The sequence below is a fragment of the Ranitomeya imitator genome, chromosome 4 (assembly GCF_032444005.1).
Source record: "Ranitomeya imitator isolate aRanImi1 chromosome 4, aRanImi1.pri, whole genome shotgun sequence".
Lineage (NCBI taxonomy): Eukaryota > Metazoa > Chordata > Amphibia > Anura > Dendrobatidae > Ranitomeya > Ranitomeya imitator.
The window spans coordinates 437,281,309-437,304,193 of record NC_091285.1 but is presented as its reverse complement, the minus strand read 5'-3'; the positions used below and the strand labels follow the sequence as shown (position 1 = coordinate 437,304,193).

At 42.6% G+C, this 22,885-nt stretch overlaps 1 protein-coding gene across 2 annotated transcripts in view; it reads right to left on the bottom strand.

The window, feature by feature from the left end:
• The window catches only part of VPS13C (vacuolar protein sorting 13 homolog C), a 478,755-nt gene that overhangs the window by 82,458 nt on the left and 373,412 nt on the right, over positions 1 to 22,885 (bottom strand). For both annotated transcript variants that reach the window (XM_069765602.1, XM_069765601.1), the window contains 6 exons: positions 11,792 to 11,925; positions 11,051 to 11,177; positions 9,856 to 10,091; positions 7,996 to 8,137; positions 5,518 to 5,652; positions 395 to 476 (listed from right to left, as the gene is read on the bottom strand). In XM_069765602.1, coding sequence (XP_069621703.1) covers positions 395 to 476; positions 5,518 to 5,652; positions 7,996 to 8,137; positions 9,856 to 10,091; positions 11,051 to 11,177; positions 11,792 to 11,925 — 856 coding nt within the window. The remainder of the gene's footprint in view (positions 1 to 394; positions 477 to 5,517; positions 5,653 to 7,995; positions 8,138 to 9,855; positions 10,092 to 11,050; positions 11,178 to 11,791; positions 11,926 to 22,885) is intronic.

The window sequence follows — 22,885 nt, the reverse complement described above, 5'->3', positions numbered from 1 at the left end:
AAAGTCATCTGCAGCAATTCGTAGTATAGCATAAGTAAATGGGTTTCTACAAAATTCAAGTCACATGTTTCAGAAATAAAAAAGAGCAAAAATGAAAGCATGAGATGGATTTCAAAACTATATCATGCTCGTTGTTATGTGGATTTTCATTGCGGTTTTCATCCTATTCAATGCTAAGTAAATGGATTAGGGTGAAATCCGCAGTCAAATCCGCAAGTATCAGATGTGGATTCCGTCTGTGGATTCAATGCAGAAAACTTGCGGATGTGTAACCAAATTAGAGGTGGAAATTTTCTGCAATGTGTGAACATAGCCTTACTATATTGTGAAGGTGACATGCTGGTGCAGGTAAAGACATTGAAGAACTAAGCATCAGAAAATAATGATTTTTTACCAGAGTCTAAAGCAATGGATTTGGGAGGTGCAACTGGATGGAAGACGGCAGGAAACATCGAACCAGGAAGCTGGTTATCCACCTGCCAAGGAAAACAACATAATCCACTAAATCTCTGAAGAAGTACTAAACATGACGGCAAGGAAAGCTCATCCATATCACATTATTACTTTGGGGTCATGATATATAGTCATTTGACTAAATTGTCCATAGGTTGTTATATGCACAGAAGCAGCACAGATGGGTGTACAGACCCAAATACATCACATGAAGTAGAGACGTCATAATGATAAGCTTTGCTCATGGCTTTATTCTTTACATACTGTAAGGGTTTCATATATTTTGGAATCAATGAAAAATATTTTTAGAATAAAGTGTGTTAAAAAGGTTATTCCATCAAAACAAACCTGGTGGAGCAGCTGAGGCTCTTCTTCATAACTAAAACTTGGTTTACACCAGCCAACCGTCAGAGTTAAATTATCTCCAATTGGTGATCGCTCCTTAAGGTACCGTCACACATAACGATATCGTTAACGATATCGTTGCTTTTTGTGACGTAGCAACGATATCGTTAAGGAAATCGTTATGTGTGACAGCGACCAACGATCAGGCCCCTGCTGGGAGATCGTTGGTCGCTGAGGAAAGTCCAGAACTTTATTTTGTCGCTGGACTTCCGCTGACATCGCTGGTTCGGCGTGTGTGACGCCGATCCAGCGATGTCTTCACTGGTAACCAGGGTAAACATCGGGTTACTAAGCGCAGGGCCGCGCTTAGTAACCCGATGTTTACCCTGGTTACGAAGCGTAAACGTTAAAAAAACAAACACTACATACTTACCTTCAGCTGTCTGTCCCCCGGCGCTCTGCTTCTCTGCACTCCTCCTGCATCCTGTGTCAGCGCCGGCCAGCCGGAAAGCAGAGCGGTGACGTCACCGCTGTGCTTTCCGGCTGACCGGCGCTGACAGTGCAGAGGAAAGCAGAGCGCCGGAGGACAGACAGCTGAAGGTAAGTATGTAGTGTTTGTTTTTTTAACGTTTACGCTGGTAACCTGGGTAAACATCGGGTTACTAAGCGCGGCCCTGCGCTTAGTAACCCGATGTTTACCCTGGTTATCGGGGACCTCGGGATCGTTGGTCGCTGGAGAGCTGTCTGTGTGACAGCTCTACAGCGACCAAACAGCGACGCTGCAGCGATCGACATCGTTGTCGGTATCGCTGCAGCGTCGCTGAGTGTGAAGGTACCTTTAGATGTGCGCAGAACGATCAGGCAAAGACTGTTCTGTGTGAATTCGCTGCTATTGTTTTCAGCTTACACAAGACAATGTCTAACAAGCGTTTTGCTCTTTGTTGAGTGATTAGCATCCTGTTTACACTTTATGATCATCAGGAAAAGAACATTCCTAATCAGTCACTTTTGTCCCCAATAATCATCTGAAAGCATCTTATGAGTGGAGCCTTCTCCAAAGGACTCGATTCCACCATGAGATATCCTGACACCTTAAAAGGAATCTGTCCCCAGGTTTTTGCTATGTAACCTGAGACAACAATAATGAAGTAGCACAGACAATGATTATGTGTCACTTACTGGGCTATGTTTTGCTGTTTCAATACAATCAGTACTTTATCAGCAGGAGATTATAGCTATAAGACAACTGGCCACATGCATCCTTGCTCCAACCATGCCCCCAGCACTGATTAGCAGCTCTCTGTTACTACACAATGTACACAGAAAGCTGTGGTGTGGACGGGATTATACACAGCTCAACAACTGCTAGATCTGCAGCAGAGAAAACTGTGTATATTATAACATCACTGAAGGGGGGCTAAATTGCCTCCTCTCCAAATCGCACCTCACCACCTGTGCGCTCGACCCCATCCTATCCCACCTCCTCCCCAACCTCACTACCACACTTCTCCCATCCCTAACCCACCTCTTCAACCTATCACTAACTTCTGGCACCTTCCCTTCTGCTTTCAAACATGCCACAATCACGCCTATCCGTAAAAAAGCCAACCCTTGATCCAACTGCTATGTCCAGCTATCGCCCAATATCACTGCTCCCATTGGCTTCCAAACTCCTGGAGCAGCACGTCCACTCTGAACTTTCCTCCCTCTCTCATCTAACTTGCTCTTTGACAATCTGCAATCTGGTTTCCGCCCCCATCACTGAACTAAGACAGCCCTGACCAAAATCCCTAACGACCTACTTACCGCCAAAGCTAATGGACAATACTCTGTATTCCTCCTTCTAGACCTGTCCTCTGCTTTCGACACAGTTGACCACTGTCTCCTACTACAGATCCTCTCCTCCTTTGGCATCAAAGACCTCGCCCTATCCTGGATCTCTTCGTACCTTTCCAACCGCACATTCAGCGTCTCCCACCCCCACACTACCTCCTCATCCCACCCTCTCTCTGTTGGAGCCCCCCAAAGCTCTGTTCTAGGACCCCTACTCTTCTCAATCTATACACTTAGCTTGGGACAACTCAAAGTCCCATGGATTCCAGTATCACCTCTATGCTGATGACACTCAGCTCTACCTCTCTGGCCCAGACGTCACCGCTCTGCTGTCCAGAATCCCAGAGTGCTTATCAGCCATATCCTCCTTCTCCTCTCGCTTCCTCAAACTCAATGTGGACAAATCTGAACTCATCATCTTTCCTTCATCCCATAGATCTTCTTTACCTGACCTATCTATCGCAATCAATGACATCATGCTTTCCCCCGTACTGGAAGTCCGCTGCCTCGGAGTAACCTTCAACTCTGCCCTGTCCTTCAAACTGCACATCCAAGCTCGTTCCACAACCTGTCGCCTCCAGCTCAAAAATATCTCCAGAATCCGTCCTTTCCTCAACCGTCAATCTACTAAAGTGCATGCCCTCATCATCTCCCACCTTGACTACTGCAATATCCTTTTCTGCGGCCTCCCTGCTAACACCCTTGCACCTCTCCAGTCCATGCTTAACTCTGCTGCCCGACTAATTCATCTCTCTCCTAGCTACTCCTCTGCTTCCCCCCTCTGCAAATCTCTTCACGGGCTTCCAATCCCTCAGCGTTCAAATTACTAATACTGACCTACAAAGCCATCCATAACCTGGCTCCTCCATATATCTCTGAACTAATCTCCCGATATCTTCCCTCACGTAATCTCCGGTTCTCCCAAGACCTCCTTCTCTCCTCCACACTTATTTGCTCCTCATCCAATCGCCTCCAAGACTTCTCCCGAATATCCCCAATCCTCTGGAATTCTTTGCCCCAACACGTCCGACCACCAACCACATTCGGATCCTTCAGAAGGAACCTGAAAACCAATCTCTTCAGGAAAGTCTATAACCTGCACTGACCCCACTGCCTCCTCATCACTACCTAAGCTACCGCCTCACCAACACCGGAGCTCCTGCAACCCTCAACCTACTGTCTCCTTCCCCATAATCTTGTAGAATGTAAGCCCGCAAGAGCAGGGTCCTCGCCCCTCTTTATCAGTCTGTCATTGTTAGTTTGTTAACTGTAAGTAATATCTGTAACTTGTATGTAACCCACTCTAATGTACAGCACCATGGAATCAATGGTGCTATATAAATAAATAAATAATAATAATAACTGCTGCACACATGACTGGGATCAGGCTCTCTGCTCCTATGTCATGCTGCTGACATATTCCCTTTAATAGCATAGTATGACTGATGATCTGTAAAATATTGGTGGTACAAGGATAAATACTCTGGTTACACAGGAGAGCTAAACAGTCCCAGATAATTCAGTTGATTGATTGATAAAATGGATTCTTTTACTTGAACATTACAGTCGGTTTTACTTTCTATTTCACTGCATAGAGCTGTGGCAAAAAGTAAGAGACCACCACATTAAAACCCTGTCATGGGCAGCCCAACCTCCAGACCTGAACCCTAGTGAAAACCTCTGGAATGTAATCAAAAGGATGTTGGATAGTCACAAGTCATCAAAGAAGAACTGCTTACATTTTTGCGCCAGAAGTAGTGTGTAAGACAGGTGGAAAGCATGCCAAGACGCATGAAAGCTGTGATTAAAAATCATGGTTATTCCAGAAAATATTGATTTTTGAACTATTCCTGAGTAAAAATATTAGTATTGCGGTTTCCAAATGATTATGAACTTGCTTTCTTTGCATTATTTGAGGTCTGAAAGCACTGGATTTTTATTTTTTTTTAATTTTGACCATTTCACCTTTTCTGACAAAGTACAAAATTTATTGCTTGGAAATTCGTAGACATGTTGTCAGAAGTTAATAGAATAAAAGAACAATTTACATTGTACTCAATAATACACCTATAAAGAGAAAAATCAGACAAACTGAAAATTTTGCAGTGGTGTCTTAATAAATACAGCTCAGGCAAAAATTAAGTACTATTCAACAATAGTCGTTTCACTGTTTACTACTGATGCCCTTGTATGTATCAGATGATAGCAGCTGCAAATCCCCTACGAAAAATGCAGAGAAAAGTTTTTAAAAATAGAAAAAATAAAATAAAACAAGTTCAACTAATCCCTTTTAGTCCCATAAAAAAGAAACAAATACACACATATTTGGCATTGTTGCATTCGAAAAAATCCTATCTATCAAAACATAAAATAAATGTATCCAATTGGCAAACAGCGTAATGAAATTAGTTTATTCACCATTTAAATAAAATAAAAAACAACTATACATGTTTGGTATCTGTCAGTTTTAAATGTAAAAAAAAAAAAACTTAAAAAATAAAAATTTTGGAATTATACTTTTTTTTTGCAATTTCAACCCACTTAGAAATTATTTCCCACTTTCCAGTACATCATACAATAAAATGAATCGGGTCATTAAAAAGTACAACTCGTTTAGTAAAAAACTAGCCATCAGACGGATATGTGGATGGCGAAATAAAAAATGATGGCTCTTGGAAGAAGGGAAGGAAAAAACGAAATGAAAAAACGTTCAAGGGTTGAACTATTCAAACCAAAATTGACTGCAATCAAGCAAATTAACTGAGCAGGTTAGTGTGTCACAAGATATTAAAGATTATTTGTAGAAAATATTTCATATACAAGTAACTGTTTGCTAAAAGTGAAATACAGTATTTTAATCCATTCTGTGTATAAACTTGACTTCACCTGTAGCCAGAATAATTGAGCCCGTAAGCTTCTTTGATGTGGAGACTGTTTCAGTTCTATTTGGATACCAGAGAGGAAGCTTCTTCTGATTTTGCATTTAACTGGTGAGCGCATTTCCATACAACTGAAGCTGACCTACATGTGATTAAGATACAGATTAAAGACAATGGGCTTTAAAGGGAAATGACGGTCAGAGAAATAACCTATTGTGTAAATAAGGATTTGGTGTTAAGGTACCTTCACACATAACGATATTGTTAACGATATCGTTGCTATTTGTGACGTAGCAACGATATCGTTAATGAAATCGTTCTGTGTGACAGCGACCAACGATCAGGCCCCTGCTGGGAGATCGGTGGTCGCTGAACAAAGTCCAGAACTTTATTTCGTCGCTGGACTCCCTGGAGACATCGCTGGATCGGCGTGTGTGACACCGATCCAGCGATGTCTTCACTGGTAACCAGGGTAAACATCGGGTAACTAAGCGCAGGGCCGCGCTTAGTAACCCGATGTTTACCCTGGTTACCATGCTAAAAGTAAAAAAAAAACAAACAGTACATACTTACCTACAGCCGTCTGTCCTCCAGCGTTGTGCTCTGCACTCCTCCTGTACTGTCTGTGAGCCGGAAAGCAGAGCGGTGACGTCACCGCTCTGCTTTCCGGCTCCCAGACAGTACAGGAGGAGAGCAGAGAAGCAGAGCGCAGCGCTGGAGGACAGACAGCGGTAGGTAAGTATCTAGTGTTTTTTTTTTTTTACTTTTAGGATGGTAACCAGGGTAAACATCGGGTTACTAAGCGCGGCCCTGCGCTTAGTTACCCGATGTTTACCCTGGTTACCGGCATCGTTGGTCGCTGGAGAGCGGTCTGTGTGACAGCTCTCCAGCGACCAAACAGCGACGCTGCAGCGATCCGAATCGTTGTCGGTATCGCTGCAGCGTCGCTTAATGTGAAGGGGCCTTTACATATATTTTTAAAACATTTTTGGCCCCTTCTTGATGGAGCCTAATTTTTTTTTCTCTAGTAAAATTGCAACGGCGGCGGCACCTGCACACGGCGCAGGAGCTATTTTGATTAAGAATTTTTTTTTAAAAAGGGAACCTGTCACCCACAAAATCGAAGGTGAGCTAAGCCCACCAGCATCAGGGGCTTATCTATAGCATTCTGTAATGCTGTAGATAAGAACCAGATGTATCCTGCAAAGATGAGAAAAAGAGGTTAGATTATACTCACCCAGGGGCGGGCGCTCCGATCTGATGGGCGTCGCGGTCCGGTCCGGGGCCTCTCATCTTCATAGGATGACGTCCTCTTCTTGTCTTCACGCTGCGGCACAGGCGTACTTTGTCTGCCCTGTTGAGGGCAGAGCAAAGTACTGCAGTGCGCAGGCCTCTCTGACCTTTCTTGGCACCTGCGCACTGCAGTACTTTGCTCTGCCCTCAACAGGGTAGACAAAGTACGCCTGTGCCGGAACTGCAGCATGAAGACAAGAAAGGGACGTCATCGTAAGAAGATGGGAGGCCCCGAACCGGACCGCGATGCCCATCGGACCAGAACCAAACCGGGACCGCCCCTGGGTGAGTATAATCTAACCTCTTTTTCTTATCTTTCAGGATACATCGGGCTTTTATCTACAGCATTACAGAATGCTGTAGATAAGCCCTGATGCCGGTGGGCTTAGCTCACCTTCTATATTGGGGGTGACAGGTTCCCTTTGTATATTTCTAAATAACATGAAAACTGCCATATTATCCCCTGTATCATGCTACAGCACAGGTGCCGCCACCTGCATGAATAATGTGATTTTTTTTTTTCACACCATAATTCTATGCAGTAGGTAAAATAGGGGGAGGTCAGGGAGGGATCAGGGACCTGTCATAAACCCAAACAAATGAATATAGAAGCAGAGAACAACAAGGCCCCCCACCCCCCACAGGCCGCCCTGAAGCACGAGAATCTCATTAACTGAAAACTAAAAATATAGATTAAACAACAACCACAAGATGGATTTCACCAACCAAGGTATCATTTTCATCAGTATAACAGCGCCGACCTGACACTGTCTGTGGGTTACTGTGTACAATCCTGCTGACAGGTTCAATGTAATAATAAAAAAAACTGTAAACATGCAATTTTTACACAGGCTATTTTAGACACCACTTGTCTTTTGAGGAAGAGTTTACAAACTGAACATACCAGCAGAGGCGGGATTACAATGACAGGCAACACCTCTATACATGATTGATAACCCAAGACCACTCATTCAAGTAGGCAACAACAGGCAGTAAGTTGGGGAAAAAAAGTGCATAATTTTTTTTATTTATTTATTTTTAAACACAGATCGTGACAAGGAAAGAAAAAAAAAAAAGGACATTGCTAAAATTTTTCCGAAAATATATTTAAAATCAAATTTAATTAATAGGTCATATTCTGATGATAGCTCAACTTTAGTAAGATCAGACCACACAAATAACCCATACACACCTCAAAATTGCCATCTAATTTTGTCCATCTGCATTGTTCCCCAGGGAGATATTTCTCATAGGCTTGTTCTAGTTGAAGAATCTGTTTCTGGTTAAAGGGCTTCCACTTCTGTTTTGGCATTAGCTCCCAGATTACTCCTGAGCTGCAAGCAAAAATCAACCAGTTATCTATTTTCAGGAAATACATCATTACCTTAAGGGAATCTGTAGCCATCATTTTCACAGCCCAAACTATTTATACGTGTAAGCAGAAATTTCAAAGGCACATTCAAGCAATACCTTCAAATGACCAGTCCGTTCCTCAGTCACTGAGAAATCACAGTTTGAATTCATATGTAAGCGAATCTGAAGATCTACTTCCGACCTGAAGTCTCTGCCAGTTCAGCTCCTTTCCCCGCCCAGCGCCACCTCTGACTTGACTAACGACTCCTTTGCCTATAGTCACACAGCATAGAGCCTGTCAGTCAGGTGGCAATCTTGGGTGAGTAATAGAGCTGGAGTGACAGAGGTTTCAAACTATATCAATTCAAAAACTAATTTCTCAGTAACAGAGGAGCAGACTGGCCATGTAAAGGTATTATTGGACTTGTCTTTGAAAGAGATACATATGCATATATGTATAGCTTGGAGGCTGAAGTCCTGCTGACAGACTCCCTGTAAGAATTTTTATGAGGTGACTTGCATGAAACATCCCCTAGAAACAGAACACGATGCAATATTTCAAAAAGCAAGTCTCCTAAACCACCAATTTCATTCTAGCAATGTAAATCTAAAACCTTCTTCTTCATGTTTGTCTTAGTAAGAGATTTACTTTAAAGGGAACCTGTCACCCCGTTTTTTCAGATTGAGCTATAAATACTGTTAAATAGGGCCTGCGCTGTGTGTTACTATAGTGTATGTAGTGTACCCCGATTCCCCATGTATGCTGAGAAATACATTACCAAAGTCGCCGTTTTCGCCTGTCAATCAGGCTGGTCTGGTCAGGTGGGCGTGTTCACAGCGCTCTTTTCTTCCCCAGCTTTCCGTTGGTGGCATAGTGGTGTGCGCATGTCCAAGGTCCGAATTCCCTGCGCCCACGTGAAGACACAGCGCGCGATCTGCGCTGTCATCCCTTTCATCGGTGGGGGCGGCCATCTTCCTGGGGCCGCGCGTGCGCAGATGGAGTGCTCTGCTGCACGGGGCTTCAGGAAAATGGCCGCGGGATGCCGCGCGTGCGCAGAAGAGATCGCGGCGGCCATTTTCCCAAAGCCGAGATGCAAACTCGGCTTTGGGAAAATGGCCGCCGCGATCTCTTCTGCGCACGCGCGGCATCCCGCGGCCATTTTCCTGAAGCCCCGTGCAGCAGAGCACTCCATCTGCGCACGCGCGGCCCCAGGAAGATGGCCGCCCCCACCGATGAAAGGGATGACAGCGCAGATCGCGCGCTGTGTCTTCACGTGGGCACAGGGAATTCGGACCTTGGACATGCGCACACCACTACGCCACCAACGGAAAGCTGGGGAAGAAAAGAGCGCTGTGAACACGCCCACCTGACCAGACCAGCCTGATTGACAGGCGAAAACGGCGACTTTGGTAATGTATTTCTCAGCATACATGGGGAATCAGGGTACACTACATACACTATAGTAACACACAGCGCAGGCCCTATTTAACAGTATTTATAGCTCAATCTGAAAAAACGGGGTGACCGGTTCCCTTTAATAAACCGAACAGTATGAACACCCTAATAAACCTGAGAGAAGAGCAAAGGCAACAAGGAAAATGTTTACCTTTAGATTTGGGAAAAAAGCTGGTAATACAAATCACTTACAATGTTCCAAGCTACAACAGCGATTAGATGAAAAGTCTAATTAACACTTACCTTGTGATTCCTATGTAAGAAATCTCTTGTTTGGTCTCGTTGTTAATTAGAGAAAGACCCAAACTGTGAATGGATATATTTACTTCCTGATCTGGTTGCTCCATTTCTTCAGCTTGGCGTGCCTTTGTCACCAAAGCCACATCTTCAGTGAAAAGCAAGACTCTCTGACGCCCATCAAGGAATGACACCCAGTGAATCTGAATTTCATGATTGTAAGCAAACTGTCCACTTTCATCCTTAAAAAAAAATAATTAAGTAATTCAGTGTGAAAATAATTTATTTAGGTGAGAAAATCTGATAACTTTTTTTTTCTGACAAACAATATATAGAACTACTACAAATAGATTTCTTATTATCTGTATATATCAAATGGATTCTAAAAATAACTGTTGATACTTGCAAATCTAAGCAAAAGTCATATAGCAATTCATAATTTCACACAGGATTTCTCGGGGAAAAGGGCTCCTTCCTTATTCCTCACGCTAGGGGGTGCCCTAGTCTATTCCTGTTCCCCGGATTACCCTGGAAGGTGGAGACACAGGGTCACATGCCTTGCTATGCTCCTGACTTATCCTTACCAGTGTGAAGCCAAACTATATAGGATTACACTAGACAGACTGACAATGAAAAATAAACAGGGATAAATGAAAACAATCATAGAAAATACAGTCACCAGACAGTGGAATAGAGGGGAGGGTAAGGTAGGTGAAATCAAATAGGAGATGATGAAGATGAACACGCAAACAAACTCCACGCAGAAATCTCCAGAGCAACTCTCCAAACTCCAAATGTAAACACCGAATAACTCCTCCAACTCCAAACAAGGCAGAAAGAACTATCACTGGCAATTCCAAATTCCAGTGGCAAGCATATATGCCAGAGGGGAGTGTCCAATACAGAACAGCTGAGACAATCCATGATGGAGAGCTCAAGGAGATGAACTGAACTGATAAACCTAACAATACCAGAGCAAAGAAATCCTGCAGTTTAGTATCATGGTGACGAAGTTCTAACCGCTGCAGGAGTCCAGGTAACCAGACGCTGCAATCTCCTGGCCCCTCTCTCTCGTGCTATCCCCATGACAAATACAAAGTAAAACGGTGGCAGGCATCCTATAAATTATCTTTTGGTCTTGTAAAAATCCATATATAAAAGGGCATTGCAAGAAAGAGGAAAACAGAGACAAACAATTTACCTTTAACAGGTCAAGCTCCCCCTTGTTCTGGCTATATGTCCATATCAGTTTTTTGGTTCCAGTTGGATCAGCCCAGGCAAACAGTTTTGTTTCTCCAGGCATAAGCACTGTCTCCTCTTCAATGCCACTGTAAGGTATTCAGTATTTTAACATGTAGTTTAATTCTGCTCCTTTATTACTTTAACCCAAAAAATGTAAAATTAGACGTGAATGATGCAAGAAAAACTTTATGGGTGTATTGATAGGAGCCATTTTTTTGTGGCTTTTTTTTTCCAAATGTGAACAATTCTGCACATTGGGCTCACTTCATGAAAGCTTTTATGTCAGTATTCTTGTGTAAAAAACTTTGAAAAGTCACAACATTTTGGCAAAACTCAAGGCTGCGCTCATATTTTGTGACTTTTGCCATTCTCAAACAATTTTCACCCAGCCTCAACAAAGTGGGTGGAAAGCTAGTAGGGGGCAGGCATGATTAGCGGTGGTGTTCTGTACGCCACAAATCTTATTTCAGCAGGGACATGAGTAGGATTTGTGGCGAGGGGCAAACCACCTGTCTTCCGTTCCTGATTTAAGATGAAGCTAAGGACTCTTCACGAATCAGAAGTATCTGACTATAGAACTTTTCCTCATCAAGACCAGCAATGAACAATGCAGGTCTTGATAAATCGGGCCCTGTGTGTAACCCCCACTAGACAAAAGCCACATAATAAATCAACACAGCATGTCATTTTCTTGTCCTACCTTTGACTATACGTCAATTTAGATCGAGGTGTATGATTCATGATCAATGCAGGAGCAGCTCCTTCATAGTAATCTGAAAATTTAATTACTATTGAGTGATCTGAGATACTGACATCCACCAGGAGTCCTGTACTCTGGAAATACAACAGATAATAGTTAAATGGAGCCCGTGGACACATAATGACTGTTCAAACCAAGTACAAGCTCTCGGTACACACTTGGCCGGCCAAACAGTTCAGTGTCAGCCCCATCGACTTGTCTTATCTCTATTTCCACCCGCCCCTCTATTTTTTAATGAAATCTCTGGCTTTATAGATCCATGAAGGTTGAACTAAGCACCTGCACTTGGTTTGAACAGTCGTGCTGTGCTGATAGATACCCTATAATGATATATATTCAAATATAAACTGCTCAAAAACAAAGGGAACACTAAAATCCCACATCCTAGATATCACTGAATGAAATATTCCAGTTGTAAATATTCATTACATAGTGGAATTTGTTGAGAACAAAATGATCAACGTAAATCACAACTAATATTTCATGGAGGTCTGGAGTTGGAATGATGCTCAAAAGCAAAGTGGAAAATGAAGTTACAGGCTGATCCAACTTCAGTGGAAATGCCTCAAGACAAGGAAATGATGCTCAGTAGTATGTGTGGCCTCCACGTGCCTGTATGATCTCCCAACAAAGCCTGGGCATGCTCCTGATGAGACGGTGGATGGTCTCCTGAGGGATCTCCTCCCAGACCTGGACTAAAGCATCCACCAACTCCTGGACAGTCTGTGGAGCAACGTGACGTTGGTGGATGGTGCGAGACATGATGTCCCAGATGTGTCCAATTGGATTCAGGTCTGGGGAACGGGCGGGCCAGTCCATGGCTTCAATGCCTTCATCTTGCAGGAACTGCAGACACTCCAGCCACGTGAGGTCTGGCATTGTTCTGCATTAGGAGGAACCCAGCGCTAACTGCACCAGTATGTGGTATCACAAGGGGTCTGAGGATCTCATCTCGGTACCTAATGGCAGTCAAGCTACCTCTGGAGAGCACATGAAGGGCTGTGCAGCCCTCCAAAGAAATTCCACCCCACACCACACTAATTACTTATTAGTGGCCTGTCTCCTGATAGTGCTTTCAGCCTCTGGACACTACGCTGACAGACATAGCAAACCTTCTTGCCACAGCTTGCATTGATGTGCCATCCTTGATGAGCTGCACTACCTTAGCCACTTCTGTAGGTTGTAGAGTCCATCTCATGCTACTACGAGTGTGAAAGCACAACCAACATTCAAAAGTGACCAAAACATCAGCCAGAAAGCATTGGTACTGAGATGTGGTCTGTGGTCCCCACCTGCAGAACCACTCCTTTGAGTGTGTCTTGATAATTGCCAATAATTTCCATCTGTTGTCTATTCCATTTGCACAGCAGCATGTGAAATCGATTGTCAAACAGTGTTGCTTAATAAGTGGACAGTTTGATTTCACAGAAGTTTGATTTACTTGGGAGTTATATTCTGTTTAAGTGTTCCCTTTATTTTTTTGAGCAGTGTATATGAACATAGCCACACAAAACAAAAAATGCATGCACAAAAGGGTACATTGATAGATAAAGTTTCCAATTAGATGCATAACAGTACGTTTTAGAAGTATTACCGTAATCTCTACTAATAATAAATGGCTTAAACTTAAACAGAAACCTAAAAAATGCCAATTTAATTACATTTTTTTTTAAAGGGGTTCTGTGAGACTAAAAGCGAATTTCATACATATTTAATTATTTAATAATCTAACTACTTTTCTAAGTTACATCAATTAAAAAATCCATACCATTCCCTCTCTAACTTCCAGTCTTTGGTTTCTTTTCTTACTTTCTGTGACAATTCTTTTTGAGTCTCCCAGCATGCACAGAGTATTTTCAAACAGATCATCATCAAGAGGCTGAGGTTGCCATTGCTCCCACTGCTTCCGTTTCTGCCCTGAATTGAAGGTTCATTAGGTAGCAGGCACTGCTGTCACATACCACAGGTCCTTTCACCGCTATTCCCCGATGACTATTTGTTTCAGTAGCTAGTGAGGAAGAAGTGATTGCAACTTCTATTACGCAACCACACCACTTTACATCTTCAGTCCACACTGCCTTGTTCACTGAAAAAAGATGTAATCAGGGGACAGTAATAGAAGCAGGGTGAGTGACAGTACCCTGCTTCTATCACCGCTCCATGATGACATTTCAATGAACAAGGCTGCCTGCGGGAACAGAAGCAGTGTGGTAGCGGAGGCAGAGGATGCAAGGCAGTGGGGACAGAAGTTTGTCATCGTGATAAGAAGGAAAAACAAAACACAAATTTAGTTAGACTAGAAATGGAAAGGTGGGGATTTTTTTTTTAAATTGAGCACATTAGAAAAGTAGTTAGATGATAAAATTAAAAAGATAGAAATATAGTATGAAATTCACCGATCGTTTCAGACAACCCCTTTAAGTCAGAGCATTTTAGTCACAACATTTTGGCACCAGAAGAAATGATCATCGATTCAAATTGTATATTTTCAGTTCAGCTTTATACCTTTTTGCATAAAATAATAAAAAAAATGCCACAATGATCACTGGAAGAGCTTTAAACTGACAAAACTAATTTTCAATTTAAATTTATAGAAAATCAAATAATGAAAATCAGGCACTGCTTTAAAATTGTGGCTCAGCAGAAAAAAAAATTAAATGAAAAAGGCCTGGACAAAAACAATGGAGCCTTTAACTTAATATTTTGTTGCACAACCAGTTAAAACAGTCACTGCAAACAAACTATTTTTGGAACGCTCAATGACACTTGTACACCAGTCCACGGGTATTTTATCCCCCTCCTTGTGTGCAAACTGCTCCAGCTGTCTTAGGTTTGAAGGGTGCCTTCCACTGACTGCAGGTTTCAGCTCATTCCACATATGTTCAATAGGATTTTGATCAGGACTGATAGAAGGCCACTTTAGAATAGTCAAATGCTTTGCTCTTAAGGTACCTTCACACTGAACGATATCAATAGCGATCCGTGACGTTGCAGCGTCCTGGCTAGCGATATCGTTCAGTTTGACACGCAGCAGCGATCAGGATCCTGCTGTGATGTCGTTGGTCGCTGCAGAAAGTCCAGCACTTTATTTCGTCGCTGGACTCCCTGCAGACATCGCTGAATCGGCGTGTGTGACGCCGATCCAGCGATGTCTTCACTGGTAACCAGGGTAAACATCGGGTTACTAAGCGCAGGGCCGCGCTTAGTAACCCGATGTTTACCCTGGTTACCAGCGTAAAAGTGTGAATGTACAATTTTCATAGTCATGAAAATACAGAAAAATCTTTAACCCCTTTACCCCCAAGGGTGGTTTGCACGTCAATGACCAGGCCAATTTTTACAATTCTGACCACTGTCCCTTTATGAGGTTATAACTCCGAAACGCTTCAACGGATCCTGGTGATTCTGACATTGTTTTCTCGTGACATATTGTACTTCATGATAGTGGTAAAATTTCTTTGATAGTACCTGCGTTTATTTGTGAAAAAAACGGAAATTTGGCGAAAATTTTGAAAATTTCGCAATTTTCAAACTTTGAATTTTTATGCAATTAAATCACAGAGATATGTCACACAAAATACTTAATAAGTAACATTTCCCACATGTCTCCTTTACATCAGCATCATTTTGGAACCAATTTTTTTTTTTGTTAGGGAGTTATAAGGGTTAAAAGTTGACCAGCAATTTCTCATTTTTACAACACCATTTTTTTTTTAGGGACCACGTCTCATTTGAAGTCATTTTGAGGGGTCTATATGATAGAAAATGCCCAAGTGTGACACCATTCTAAAAACTGCACCCCTCAAGGTGCTCAAAACCACATTCAAGAAGTTTATTAACCCTTCAGGTGTTTAATAGGAATTTTTGGAATGTTTAAATAAAAATGAACATTTAACTTTTTTACACAAAAAATTTACTTCAGCTCCAATTTGTTTTATTTTACCAAGGGTAACAGGAGAAAATGGACCCCAAAAGTTGTTGTCCAATTTGTCCTGAGTACGCTGATACCCCATATGTGGCAGTAAACCACTGTTTGGGTGCATGGGAGAGCTCGGAAGGGAAGGAGCGCCGTTTGACTTTTCAATGCAAAATTGACAGGAATTGAGATGGGACGCCATGTTGCGTTTGGAGAGCCCCTGATGTGCCTAAACATTGAAACCCCCCACAAGTGACAACATTTTGGAAAGTAGACCCCCTAAGGAACTTATCTGGATGTGTGGTGAGCACTTTGACCCACCAAGTGCTTCACAGAAGTTTATAATGCAGAACCGTAAAAATAAAAAATCATATTTTTTCACAAAAATTATATTTTTGCCCCCAATTTTTTATTTTTCCAAGGGTAAGAGAAGAAATTGGACCTCAAAAGTTGTTGTCCAATTTGTCCTGAGTACGCCGATACCCCATATGTGGCAGTAAACCACTGTTTGGGCGCATGGGAGAGCTCGGAAGGGAAGGAGCGCCGTTTGACTTTTCAATGCAAAATTGACAGAAATTGAGATGGGACGCCATGTTGCGTTTGGAGAGCCACTGATGTGCCTAAACATTGAAACCCCCCACAAGTGACACCATTTTGGAAAGTAGACCCCCTAAGGAACTTATCTAGAGGTGTGGTGAGCATTTTGACCCACCAAGTGCTTCACAGAAGTTTATAATGCAGAACCGTAAAAATAAAAAATCATTTTTTCACAAAAATTATATTTTTGCCCCCAATTTTTTATTTTTCCAAGGGTAAGAGAAGAAATTGGACCCCAAAAGTTGTTGTCCAATTTGTCCTGAGTACGCTGATACCCCATATGTGGGGGGGAACCACCGTTTGGGCGCATGGGAGGGCTCGGAAGGGAAGGAGCGCCATTTGGAATGCAGACTTAGATGGAATGGTCTGCAGGCGTCACATTGCGTTTGCAGAGCCCCTAATGTACCTAAACAGTAGAAACCCCCCACAAGTGACACCATTTTGGAAAGTAGACCCCCTAAGGAACTCATCTTGATGTGTTGTGAGAACTTTGAACCCCCAAGTGTTTCACTACAGTTTATAACGCAGAGCCGTGAAAATAAAAAATCTTTTTGTTTTCCCACAAAAATTATTTTTTAGCCCCCAGTTTTGTATTTTCCCAAGGGTAACAGGAGAAATTGGTCCACAAAAGTTGTTGTCCAATTTGTCCTGAGTGCGCTGATACCCCATATGTGAGGGTAAACCCCTGTTTGGGCACACAGGAGAGCTCGGAAGGGAAGGAGCACTGTTTTACTTTTTCAACGCAGAATTGGCTGGAATTGAGATCGGACGCCATGTCGTGTTTGGAGAGCCCCTGATGTGCCGAAACAGTGGAAACCCCCCAATTATAACTGAAACCCTAATCTAAACACACCCCTAACCCTAATTCCAACGGTAACCCTAACCACACCTCTAACCCTGACACACCCCTAACCCTAATCCCAACCCTATTCCCAACTGTAAATGTAATCTAAACCCTAACCCTAACTTTAGCCCCAACCCTAACTGTAGCCCCAACCCTAACCCTAGCCCTAACCCTAGCCCTAACCCTAGCCCTAACCCTAACCATAGCCCTAACCCTAGCCCTAACCCTAGCCCTAACCCTAGCCCTAACCCTAGCCCTAACCCTAGCCCTAACCCTAACCCTAGCCCTAATGGGAAAATGGAAATAAATACATTTTTTTTATTTTTCCCTAACTAAGGGGGTGATGAAGGGGGGTTTGATTTACTTTTATAGCGAGTTTTTTAGCGGATTTTTATGATTGGCAGCCGTCACACACTGAAAGACGCTTTTTATTGCAAAAAATATTTTTTGCAATACCACATTTTGAGAGCTATAATTTTTCCATATTTTGGTCCACAGAGTCATGTGAGGTCTTGTTTTTTGCGGGACGAGTTGACGTTTTTATTGAAAACATTTTCGGGCACGTGACATTTTTTGATCGCTTTTTATTCCGATTTTTGTGAGGAAGAATGACCAAAAACCAGCTATTCATGAATTTCTATTGGGGAAGGCGTTTATACCGTTCCGCGTTTGGTAAAATTGATAAATCAGTTTTATTCTTCGGGTCAGTACGATTACAGCGACACCTCATTTATATCATTTTTTTATGGTTTGGCGCTTTTATACGATAAAAACTATTTTACAGAAAAAATAATTATTTTTGCATCGCTTTATTCTCAGGACTATAACTTTTTTATTTTTTTGCTGATGATGCTGTATGGCGGCTCGTTTTTTGCGGGACAATACGACGCTTTCAGCGGTACCATGGTTATTTATATCTGTCCTTTTGATCGCGTGTTATTCCACTTTTTGTTCGGCGGTATGATAATAAAGCGTTGTTTTTTGCCTCGTTTTTTTTTTTTTTTTCTTACGGTGTTTACTGAAGGGGTTAACTAGTGGGACAGTTTTATAGGTCGGGTCGTTACGGACGCGGCGATACTAAATATGTGTACTTTTATTGGGTTTTTTTTTTATTTAGATGAAGAAATGTATTTATGGGAATAATATATATATTTTTTTTCATTATTTTGGAATATTTTTTTTTATTTTTTTTACACATTTGGAAATTTTTTTTTTTACTTTTTTACTTTGTCCCAGGGGGGGACATCACAGATCAGTGATCTGACAGTTTGCACAGCACTCTGTCAGATCACTAATCTGACATGCAGCGCTGCAGCCTTCACAGTGCCTGCTCTGAGCAGGCTCTGTGAAGCCACCTCCCTCCCTGCAGGACCCGGATCCGCGGCCATCTTGGATCCGGGGCTGGAGGGAGCAGGGAGGGAGGTGAGACCCTCGCAGCAACGCGATCACATCGCGTTGCTCCGGGGGTCTCAGGGAAGCCCGCAGGGAGCCCCCTCCCTGCGCGATGCTTCCCTGCACCGCCGGCACATCGCGATCATCTTTGATCGCGGTGTGCCAGGGGTTAATTTGCCGGGGGTGGTCCGTGACCGCTCCTGGCACATAGTGCCGGATGTCAGCTGCAATAAGCAGCTGACACCCGGCCGCGATCGGCCGCGCTCCCCCCGTGAGCGCGGCCGATCGGCTATGACGTACTATCCCGTCCAGGGTCAGATAAGCCCAGGGCACCTCGACGGGATAGTACGTCTAAGGTCACAGAGGGGTTAAATGAGAAGATGTGTCCAAACTTTTGGTCTGTACTGTAGACCCCTCAAAATGACTTCAAATGTGATGAGGACCTAAAAAAAAAAAATGTGTTGTAAAAATGAGAAATTGCTGGTCAACTTTTAACCCTAATAAATCCTTAACAAAGAAAAATTTTGCTGATGTAAAGTAGACATGTGGGAAATGTTACTTATTAAATATTTTGTGTGACATATTTCTGTGATTTAAGGGCATAAAAATTCAAAGTTGGAAATTTCGACATTTTCAAAATTTTCGCCAAATTTCCACTTTTTTCACAAATAAACGCAGGTAATATCAAAGAAATTTTACCACTATCATGAAGTACAATATGTCTTGAGAAAACAATGTCAGAATCACCGGGATCTGTTGAAGCGTTCCAGAGTTATAACCTCATAAATGGACAGTGGTCAGAAATGTAAAAATTGACCAGGTCATTAATGTGCAAACCATCCTTGGAGGTAAAGGGGTTAAAAAGGCAAACTGACTGATTACAAGTTTGTAGACACCTGTGATGCTAATTACAAGAGACACCTTCGTTTAACATGTCCCTATAGTCAAATTATTTTAAGTTGTTTCTAGAGGTACCACAATTTTGTCCAGCCATTGTCAGTTTTTTTTTTACTTTTGTTTCTATTTAACCACAATTAAAAAATAATGTCTGATTTTCATTAGTTAATATCCAGTAAACTTAAATTGAAAATTACTATGGTCAGTTTCAAGTTATTTCAGTGACCATTGTGGGTTTCATTACTTCAACCCCTTCATGACCTTGTGATTTTTTAGTTTTTGCGCTTTCCTCCACTCCTCCTTATTCCAAGCGCCATAACGCTATTGGTTTTCCATCCACTTAGCCATATGAGGGCTTGTTTAGCGAGGGCACGAGTGGTACTTTTGAATGACTCCATAAATTTTTATCATATACGATAATGTACTGAAAAGAGGGGAAAAAATGAAAAAGTGTATTGAAATTGTAAAAGAAGTGCAATTCTACAATTGTTTTTAGGGGATTTTTATTTACCATTATTTATATATAATTTAAACCACCGGATGGTCCGCCCCTCAAAAAAGCCCACATAAAACTAACGTTGGGGTGCTTGGACATACGCAAGGACACGTTCTTTACATGGATACTGCACATTTTACTTGCTATTCATGCATATGGTCGTTTATCTTTCAACCCGTCTGATCCTCACTTTATGACTTCACACAGTGCAGCTTATTCTGAACCAGTAACCCTTGATTGATTGACATATAGATATTATGAGGTATTGTCACTTCTTATGAGGTGACCATCCAGTGATTTAAATAATTTTATATACAAATGTTTCTAGGATACCTTTGACCATTGTCATGTTTTTACATTTTGCTGCCTGGATACTTGTCCTATAATTATATATATATCCTACTATCCTTGACGTAGTCCTCTTTTTTTGGCATCTTCATCTTTTACCTGTCACTAATCTATCTACCATTTTTGAGATTTGCTATACATTAATAAACTACATATTTTTTAATTATTGGGCTCACTAAAAACTTTTTCTTCATTTTTGCTCTTTTGGAAGTTTGCCAAATATTCTATTGGATCAAAATTATTGGGTTTTTCCCAGCACTGTAGGATTAATCTCCCAATTACTATACATCGTTTTGAGTTTATATTTTGTCTATATTAATACACTGCTCACAAAAATAAAGGACCACTATCTCCCTCCTTTGTGCAAGAAGGAACAGGAGGAGCAGTGCCAGAGCCCTGCAAAATAACCTTCATCAGGCCGCTAACATCCATATGTCTGCTCAAACTGTCAGAATCAGACTCCATGAGGGTGGTATGAGGGCCTGTCGTCCACAAGTGGGTGTTGTGCTTACAGCCCAACACCATGCAGGACGATTGGAATTCGCCAGAGAATACCAAGATTGGCAGAGTCGACATTGGCACCCTGTGCTCTTTACGGATGAGAGCAGGTTCACACTGAGCACGTGACAGATGTGACAAAGTGTGGACACACTGTGGAGAAGGTTCTGCTGCCTGCAACATCCTGCAGCTTGACCGGCTTAGCAGTGGGTCTGTAATGGTGTGGGGAGGCACTTCTTTGGAGGGCTGCAGATCCCTCCATGTGCTAGGCAGAGGTACCCCAACTGCCATTAGGTAGCGGGATGAGATCCTCAGACCCACTGTGAAACCATATGCAGGTGTACTGGGCCCTGAATTCCTTCTGATGCATGACTATGACTAAAGTCAGTACTTTGAAGAGCCTCCTTTTGTAGCAATTACAGCTGCAAGTCACTTTGGATAAGTCTCTATGAGCTTTCCACATATTGCCACTGGGAATTTTGCCCATTCCTCAAGACAAAACTGCTCCAGCTCCTTCAAGTTATATGGTTTCCTCTGGTGAACAGAAACCTTCCAGTCTGAAATCTTCAAGTTTGGGCTTTGACTAGGTCACTTCAAAACATTTACACGTTTCCCCTTAAACCACGCGAGTGTTGCTTTAGCAGTATGCTTTGGGTTATTGCCTTGTTGGAAGGTGAACCTCCGTCTCAGTATCAAATCACTAAAAGACGGAAACTGGCTTGGCTGAAGAATATCCCTGTATTTCGCACCATCCATCTTGCCCTCGACTCCGATCATGTTCCCTGACCCTGCTACAGAAAAACCCCACAGCATGATGCTGCCACCATGTTTCAGTGTGGGGATGGTGTTATTGTCGAGATGAATTCTGTTGATTTGGCGCCAGACATAGGGTTTATTTTGATGGCCAAAAAGTTCTATTTGGTCTCATCTGATGACCATCTTCCTCCATACATTTGGGGAGTCTCCTACATGTCTTTTGGCCAAGTCAAAATGAGCCTTACATTTTTTACGCTTCCATAAAGGCCACCTCTATGGAGTGTACGGCTTATTGTGGTCGTATGGACAGATACTCCAGTCTCTACTTGGGAACTCTGTAGCATCTTCAGGGTTACCTTTGGTCTCAGTGCTGCCTCTCTGATTAATGCCCTCCTTGCCCAGGATGAGAGTTTTGGTGGGCGGCCTTCCCTTGGCAGGTTTGTTGTGGTACCATGTTATTTCCATTTGATAATGGATTTGATTGTGCTCAGGGGGATCATTTGAGTTGGGACATTGATTTTTTTTTTCTTTTTAATATCCAACCCTGACTTGTACTTCTCAACAACTTTGACCTTGACTTGTTTGGAGATCTTCTTGATCTTCATGGTGTTGTTTGCTTAGTGGTGTCTCTTGCTTAATGGTATTGCAGCCTGTGTGGCCTTTCAGAAAAGATGTATATATACTGACAGACCATGTGACACATTGCACACCGGTGGACTTCCTTTCACCAAACATTCGATTTATAAAGATAATAGCTTACACTAGAAAATTTTAGGAGCTTCTTCGCAAAAGGGGTGAATACATATGCTTCTTCCAGCGTTGAGCAGTCACATGGTACCGCTCATTACAGTAATGAATATGGGTGCAACCAATCCCATAGGGGTGGAGCCGCATATTCATTACTGTAATGAGTGGTGCCGGAGAAGACCATTAGGGAAGCTGCCAGGGACTGTGCCGGGAGCAGGTGAGTATAATGGGGAGGGTGAGGAGCATTGCGTGATATTCACCTGTCCTCGTTCCACCGCCGTGTGCTGCTCCGTCTTCTGCGTCCTCTGCTGTGATGCTCAGATCAGAGGGCACGATGACGTGGTTACTGCGCGCCTTCTGCCTGAACGTCACTGCAGAGGACGGGGTAGCCACAGCGGCGCCAGGCGGTGGAACTAGATAAGGCAGCACACTGCAGCGCTAAAACATGCAAACATGAAACACGAAAATTGAACTGCATTAGAAATATGAAAAATGAGCGCGTTTAGCGCATAAAAATGGCCAATTTTATGTGTACCTGGTAGC